Here is an 8,279-nt window from a genome sequence, read left to right on the forward strand (position 1 = left end):
GCTTACAGAAAATGTCTTCAAATTCAATTTTACTGCTAAAAAAAATCACATTGATCAATAGATCACACTATGTAATCAATTTAGACAAACCTTTGGAATTGGATAAAAGAGAGAGATTGAATATTTATTACTTCTGATTGGAGGAAACAAAACTTTAATCAGAATCTATCTTAGTAGTCACACTTCTGTTTTTCAGGTTCAAAACAAAAAACATACACATTGAAAAGATCAAATGTAGAAAGAAATCTGGAACAGATGCTATTTGGAAAACTGAAAAAACTAAAAATTCAAAATCATAGCTTACCTTCAAGAGGAAAAAATTAGAGACAACATCAAGCATACATAAGCCACTTTAAATTTATTATACTTTAAACATTCAGAACAATTGTTGTGCTTGATCATTTCTGCAGGTTTGTTTATGTGAGCAGCAACTAATTTCTGTTACACGTTTCCTTTCAAAGTGATTCTTAATCTGAGCTTTACCTGCATTAACATGTAAACTTTTGTTACAAAGTGCATTACAAATTTTGTTTTGTAATGCTTTCATATTTTTTTCCATTCACTGATTAATGCTTGTATAATAGTTGGTTAAATCAAGCTGATGCTGATGTTCTTACATAATTAAAATCTTTCATCTAATGTAATCATTTTCAACTGTGACTCATGTAAAGGCACTCGAGGAGAGTCCAAGAATAAAAATATGGAGAAACGTAATCACCTTATATGTAATGACGTGAGGTGATCTCTAGTTAAGATTTGCAATCTTGTTCACTAGCTGCATCACCTGAATTTAATCAAATATTCAGGATAAGCTTGGATATCATGGAAGACAACAAACATGCTGGGATTGGCCATGTTGTCCACAACACTGTCGTACAGACCAGTGGAAATGGTGCTGGTGCCTTTTGTTGGCGGTACAATCATGTTTTGTTGTCCAAGAGCAAAGTCCCCAGTCAGAACTCGGCAGACGTACATGAACTTTTCCCCATTCTGATTAGGCTTGGAGTAGGTATTGCTAGCAGAGTAACTTGCATTGACAGCAAAGTAAGTTCCATTGCCGTAGCATGCAGCTGAAAATAGAAGAGAAAGCCAATGAAAAAGATTGAACATATTTTCTGTTATTATTATTATTATTATTATTATTATTATTATTATCATCATCATCATCATTATTATTTTTGTTGTTCTACCAGTAGCAGTAGTAGATATTCTCAAAGACTACAATTTGAACATACCGCATGGGTATGAAGCATCAGAGAAACTTGTGTAAATCAAAGTTTCTTTTGAAAGTGTTTATGACCTGCAACTCTTAAAAGCATTATGACCTAACAGGCATGTAACATTAAATTCATGTTTCCAGTAGAGACCAAAAAAACAGTTATTTATTATTAATTAGTCTTCTGGGGCCTCCTGGAGATCAATTCTTTTAGTAGTTGTTTTTTTTTTTTTTTTTTTAGCTTACTGCTATCTCCTTAGCTCTCTGACAAAATCGAAGTAAATGCCCACAAACGTCTCACCATTCTTTCCAGCGTAGCTCCTGTTGAAGCCACGGTCATTAATGGTAGCCACAGTGTCCTCGGAGGTGCCATGGAAAAGACGTCTCTCGTTGTTCTGGTGACCATTTCTCACCTCCATGTCACGCTTCTTAACCTGTAGACCGCTCCACAATGCAGGGTTCTGAATCCTCTCAATCTAAGAGCAGGAAAAGAAATAATTTACATAACATCGTCACACAGTGTCAAATCTACTAACACTTGAATATTACTGGGCAACTTTTACATTTTCAATGAACAACATTTTAATGTCGTTTATTGAGATATAAATTCTGTGTCACCTGCTGCATTGTAAGTTAGCTTACACCTGAAAAAACACTTTAATCTAGTAATCTGATGGGCTAATGCTAATGTGCTAAAACAATAGACAATGTGATTGATGCTACCTTGATAATGGTTTGTTTGCATGAGGCCTGGAACAGCTTCTGGATTTCATCATACTCCTGTGTCCCAGCTTGTAATGGGAAAGCCTGATTGGTGGCGTTAGGTTGCATGGGATCCCAGTGCTCAGGAACATCACCTAGTAACAAATTAATTAAAAAAACAAAACAAAATAAAATTGTATAGCTTTTAGGGAGATACTTCAGCTTTCAGTAGTGAAAACTCTGAGAGACCTACCAGTAGGTGAAATCATGCAAGATTTCAAATGCTAACACACTGCTGATCTCTTATTACTACTTTACTTTACTACTCTTGGTTTTATTAAAATACCTTTTAGCTTGTCAATTCTCTTTATCTCCATGATATTTCCCTGGCTGTCAGTGGCAGGTCCTTTTGGAATGGGGACAGTGTAGTCTTGACCCTTGAATGTAATTTTTACAGTTTGTAAATTTTGTTGCAGTGCTTCCTCGAGGTGGAAGTTGGTCATTTTATCAAAACTCTGAAACGGGAACCCAGACTGCTGATACTGCCAGTCTGCGGCAGCGCTGGCCAGCTCCACTTTCCTGTTTAGTTCCTCCTCGTCTCTCACCCTGCTCATCATTTTAATGATTTCAGTGTTAGCTTTGAGCACATCCCTGCTGAGTCCTTCAATAGTGATTGTGGCTTTCGGCTTGTTGCTTTCAGTCCTTATGCTGATGTCCATGGTCTTCTGCATGTCAACAATTTTCTGTCGATCTGCATCAGAGAAACTATGGATGGCATTGTCTCCAATTTCCATGCTGTGATATTCTTGAGATATCTTGTCATTTATCCATTTCTTTGCAGAGTCAACACTGGTTTGTGTGTCACCGCAAATGTGGAAGCAAGTAGCCTCCACTTTCAGACTGTCAATGACAAAATCTTTGTCATTCTTTGGTTTGTCAGCACTTCCACCAGTAAAGATTGCTGAAATAACAAATTTCAAAAACAACATTAGAACTTAACATTTGAAACTGATTTGAGATATGTGATTTGAGAATGTGAAACCAAAAGCTCTTTGTTCTGTGTATTTACATTTGACTTTATTGAGCCATTTACCTTTGATTTTGGAGCCAATGTCCCCCCAGCTCCACCCAACTTTATCCTTAGAATCGGGATCAGCAGCTTCCCTCTGTTGCATACTGCTGTGGAAGTCTTTAAGCATAGGTTTCTGGAAAATAACTATGCGAACTGTAGTCAGGGGGCTGGAGGTGTTTTGGCTCAACACATCAGTCACCGCATCCAACATGGCATCAGCCACCAGTCTTGCCTGTGCATTGCCTTGACCTAAAACAAAGGGACAGCACACATTGAAGACTGCTGGGGCGAGCCACATCGACAGATGACACCATTAAAACACTATTTTCACTGTTCCTGGCTCTAAAATTTCTCCATAAACCTTCTTTGAACTTGATGTCAAATTTGTTCTGTGATAAGGAAATTTGATGTATCTCTCAATGCACATCTTTCTAAACACAAACTAACTGCAAATTAAATCCAAAGAATCTAATAAAAGTATTTTAAATTGTATTTGAGTACACAACGCCTCCTTCTAATGCAAACATGTCAATAGAGAAAGAGCACAACATGTCATACATTTGAGGAAACAGTTCACCCCAAGATAACAAAATGCCTTTAGTTGGCTGAAAACAGAGGATTATTCATCACCCTGTGTTTATCAGTTAGAAAGCTACAGTAGGAAGTTAGGAGGCTTTTATAATCATAGCATTCATCACAACTTCCTGAATTACATCAATCCAGTACAGCACAAGCTGCAGCCTGTCAACATATTTTAGCTTAACCCACAAAAAATATCATGGCCTAAAACTGACATTTACATATGTGACCTGTCAGTGACAAAATGCTTTCAAACCTCACCTGTGCCGATGGCAGGAAACGATACAGAGGTGAAAGAGCTTTTCACACATAACTGGAGTGCATCTTTCACAGTGTTGTTGATTTTTACTGGGTCTGTCTGTCCAGCCAGGTGGAGGATCTTTTTACACTTCAGGTTACCGGGGCTCGTCAATACCATGCCCTGGTTGGGCTCAGCACCTAAAGGTGAAGGTAATGTATGTTAATGAGCCTTATTAAAAATTTCAGTGTGTACAAGGCCATACTATCTGGTGCCAACTCTGAGTTACAGCGTTATAAAAAGTTGGTGTGATTTCCTACCAAGTTTGCGGCATTCCACTTCCACAGCTGGACCAGCTGCTTCTAGAATAGCTTTAGACACTCCTGGAGGAGGCAAAGGTTACATCACTATTGAATACATACTGTACACATAATCTGAAAGATACAATTACTGTGTGACCTTCTTTCTTATTTGTGTATTATTATCTAAAAATACTTTAAAGATGTGGACTATATTTACATAATAATATCCTCTATATTGTACCTAAATATTAATATATAAATATACATTAATTTTAATATATAATATTAAATGAAATATTATTATAATAGCTTTAATATTTATATGTATATGTCAAAATAAATATTTACAGCAGGAAAAAAAATAATAACAACCACTGTTAATGGTTTGGCACAGCTCAAGCACTGTAGTTCTTACTATGATGACTTAAGAGTAAAGTTTTATTACCTGACTTCAGAGTAAAGTTTTCATTGGAGGAGTTGACAATGACATCAGCCGTCTCCTTGGTTATGTCTCCTGTGACTACCTGTATAGTCACATTGCCCATTTTGGTCTCATGCATGTCTGGGGTTGAGGTGATTTTAGAGAAGGGGCCTCCTGGAAATGGACAAAAATAAAGAATTATCAGCAATAAATTATTACAAAATAGAACTTCATTAATTTTGACTACTAATTTAATTGTCCATTAGGATATGTACAAATAATACAGTTTATTATTACAGTTAGTACAAATGTTTGTACTAACTGTTTTGTTACATTTCTTTGAAAACAGGCAAAAATACATCCAGTTTTTGTTTTGTTTGTATTGTTTTGAGTGTTTGCTTCTTTTCTTTGGTAGCATTCTATAGCAACTGCATATCAAACAGTGTTGCCTGCCTTTACTTTGTGTAGAACTTGTTGAACCACTTGAGGCGCTGGGAAACTTCTTCTGAAATTCATCACTGAAAGCCTGCAGACAGAAAAGAAGAGCGATTACTTCAACTGAAGCTCACCAATTTGACACCAAACCTGAAACTAAATAACACAACAGAACAAGTTTAATTACTACTGGACGCTGTCTCCAAAAGTAGGCCCTATGCCCATAGAAGAAATATGTGTGTTCATTTGTGTGCTGTGCTTTATCTCTGCTAACTTGAGTCAGCATGGTTAATATTACTAACAGCCTTCCAAGACGTTTTGATGAGTTAAATACTAGTATTTTATTAATTTATTTATTTTTTGTTACTTCTTGCCAATTATTTTTTTTAATTCAACCTTCATTTATATAAGTACTCCCATTGAGATTTAACATGTACGATAAACATTAAAATTACAACAATAAAAAAAACCCCAATAGGGTAGCTAAAATTGTCTAATGACTACACAGTGATCAAAAACAAGAAGAACAGTATAAAACTCTCTGAGATAAAATATCAGAGTATATGGATGCAGTATGCCAGGTTTTCTGGCATTAGATGATAATATTGTCCCCATATGGTCACTTCTACCCCCAGCAAAAGAAGATTACAATGGAAACAAAAGAAAAATAGATTTTACTGGGTAAAAATGCTGATGGTTTATTGACCTAAAATATTTCTGGTTAGCACTGAGAATGTGTTGCTTCAAAGCTTGTTATTTTTTCTTACCTGGATAGTTTGTGTATCACTGGGGTAAAGTACAATCACAACCTTCTTCAGATGCTTGGGGTGTTTCTTTTTGCTGAACTCTAAGATTTTATCCAACAACAAAGAGGCTACAAGATCTTTTGGGAAACCCAAGTTTCCAGCACCAATGGCTGATAAGGATATGGAGGTTAGATTATTATCCTCTGCCATGTTCAAGCAGTCCTTAAAGATTCCTCTCAAAGTCTGTAAGACAGTTATATATAAAGACATTCATCATGAAAGTGGGATCAAACAGGCTTTTTAACCTTGAAGCTTAAACTTTTACCTTATAATGTAAGGTACTTCACCTTTTCAGATGTGGCTTGATCCTTATAGTGAGGTGCGATTGCATGAAAGACTTGTTTGCTCTTTAGTTGGCAGCCATCAGTAACAATGATCTCACCAACATTTCCAGTAGCACCCTGCGCATCTACTAACTGCTGAAGTTTGGGTCCAGCTGCGCGCAAGATGGCTTGTGAGACTGCACCTCTGTTGAGGTCAAGGTCTGAAGACACAGTGTTCACAATCACCTCCGTCTAAAAATGGTTAGCAGACTGTTAGTACATATTTATCATGTACTAACCCCCCCTCCAAATTAACCCCTGAAATTTATTCAACATAAAGACACTTGATAGCAACATGTTAATAGTTAATGCATGAAGTCGTTGGTTCCTGTACTGGACAATTTGCCTCTTAATTTATTTATTTATTATTCACTTTAATTAGACATAAACAGCCAAAATCTGAATTACCGTGGAAGCTTCTAGGTTTCCCTTTGTAAGAACGATGTCCACGCCTTCTTTGGTCTGCACACGATTCAGACACAGGTCAGATCCAGTAGACTGTGATACTGATTGTGTGGGAGCAGTGAGATGAGGAGTTTGTTGAGAATGAGAGTCACTGAGGTTTCCAAACTCCTGCCTGACAGCAGCCACCATATCCTGAACAGCAATGTCATCATTGTTCACGAAATGGATCTTCTGCAAGGTAATTTCATCATAGTTCTCATAACAGTACTCCTTCACTGCTTTAACAATGGTGAGTTCACACAGCTTGAGGGGAAAGCAGCGCATTCCTCTGCCAATAGATGGAAGAGCTACTGAGACGCATCCGTGGGCCTCAGCAAATTCTAAGCTTCCTTTAACAACTTTGTTCAACTGAGCTGAAGCTTGCAGTGGTTTTTCATACTTGGGTGCCACAGCATGGATGACCTTTTGGCAACAAAGTGTTCCTCCTGCATCAGTTATGACACAGTCTCCTGGCTTGAGTTGACCCTTTGTTTTTTTCATTTTGTAAAATTCATCTTGTAACTGAGGGCCGGCAGCCTTCAAAAGTGCTGCTGCAAGACCAGTACTGTGTTTCAAGTCTTGATTAAATGGACTCACAACTGCCTCTATTGGGTAACTGCACATATCTGCCTTGTAAACAGCAATTTCTACTCCTCCAGGCATCTTAAGTTGGTATAAAGGTGTTGGTACTTGTTTAACGTTGTCTTGTCCACCACCTGGCTTATCAACTAGTTGAACCAGGCAATCAGTTTTAGTTTTGATTGTGGAAAAATAAGCTTCATTTTCCTGGAAGAGCTTCTTCACCCCAGACTTGTAAACATTCAGACTGTCAAAGACTACAGCAGAGACGGCACCTTCAACCACAGTCTTGCAATGTGTCACATTCACTCTGGATCCACTCAGACAGATGGCCTCATTTCTGTAGGACACTCTCACCATGTCTTTCACTTTCTCCATCCAAGATGTGTTAAAATCTTCCAAGTATTTAACGACAGCATTAGCTTTGACCACAACAGTTTCTTCTATGTGAGCGTTCTGTGTTAAGAAGTCACCAAGCTGATGCTGAACCTTTATGACTCTATCCTCGTGTCCTGACACCACGACTTGTTGAGCAGTTGTGTTGATTCGAGTTCTGCATGGCTTACTGTTAGCCTGCTCTAAGTGACTGACCAGCTGCTGCCACTCTGGCTTCTTCAGGACATTACTGTCTTCAACATTAATGTACTGAGTTGTTAACACCTGGCCTAGATGGTCCTGAGCATGAGACAGATCTCTGTCAGAAACAGCAAGGAGCTGCACCCTGTTTCCACTGATTTCAAACGCTGCGTTTATTTGATGAGATGAGAGGAGAGCTTCTGTAAGCTCCTCTTGTTGCTCATCCTTCAACAGTTCAAGCACATATTTATCTACTTCCAGATTCTGTCGTTTTAATGCAAGTACTGCATCGAATATAACTTTGCTTGCTGCATTAATCTCTTCCCCTAAACCAGTTATGTTCAGATTAGGACTCTCTGGTGATATTTTGAGCTCTAGAGACACACACACACACACACAAATATATATATATACGTTTTGTGCTACTGCTGTTTTGTTTTCTGAAGCGGCTAGTCTTTGGGAGTAAAACTTCATGCTTAATAATGACATTACATTCCTGTGGACTGTGGAAGAATTAATGAGATCCCGTACTGCTTACAGAAAATGTCTTCAAATTCAATTTTACTGCTAAAAAAAAATCACATTG

At 37.7% G+C, this 8,279-nt stretch overlaps 1 protein-coding gene across 1 annotated transcript; it reads right to left on the reverse strand.

The window, feature by feature from the left end:
• Nucleotides 1-340: 340 nt before the first annotated feature.
• LOC148098120 (protein mono-ADP-ribosyltransferase PARP14-like) lies at nt 341-8,167 on the reverse strand. The gene is made up of 12 exons (XM_087830013.1): nt 6,503-8,167; nt 6,059-6,286; nt 5,733-5,954; nt 4,990-5,056; nt 4,555-4,704; nt 4,128-4,190; nt 3,831-4,007; nt 3,012-3,239; nt 2,265-2,879; nt 1,940-2,073; nt 1,518-1,692; nt 341-1,070 (listed from the first exon to the last, which is right to left on the reverse strand). The coding sequence occupies exons 1-12, from the start codon at nt 8,165-8,167 to the stop codon at nt 781-783; spliced, it is 4,014 nt and encodes a 1,337-aa protein (XP_087686139.1). The 3' UTR covers nt 341-780.
• Nucleotides 8,168-8,279: the final 112 nt, after the last annotated feature.

The sequence above is a fragment of the Neolamprologus brichardi genome, chromosome 16 (assembly GCF_056152115.1).
Source record: "Neolamprologus brichardi isolate AB-2024 chromosome 16, ASM5615211v1, whole genome shotgun sequence".
In the NCBI taxonomy this organism is placed as follows: domain Eukaryota; kingdom Metazoa; phylum Chordata; class Actinopteri; order Cichliformes; family Cichlidae; genus Neolamprologus; species Neolamprologus brichardi.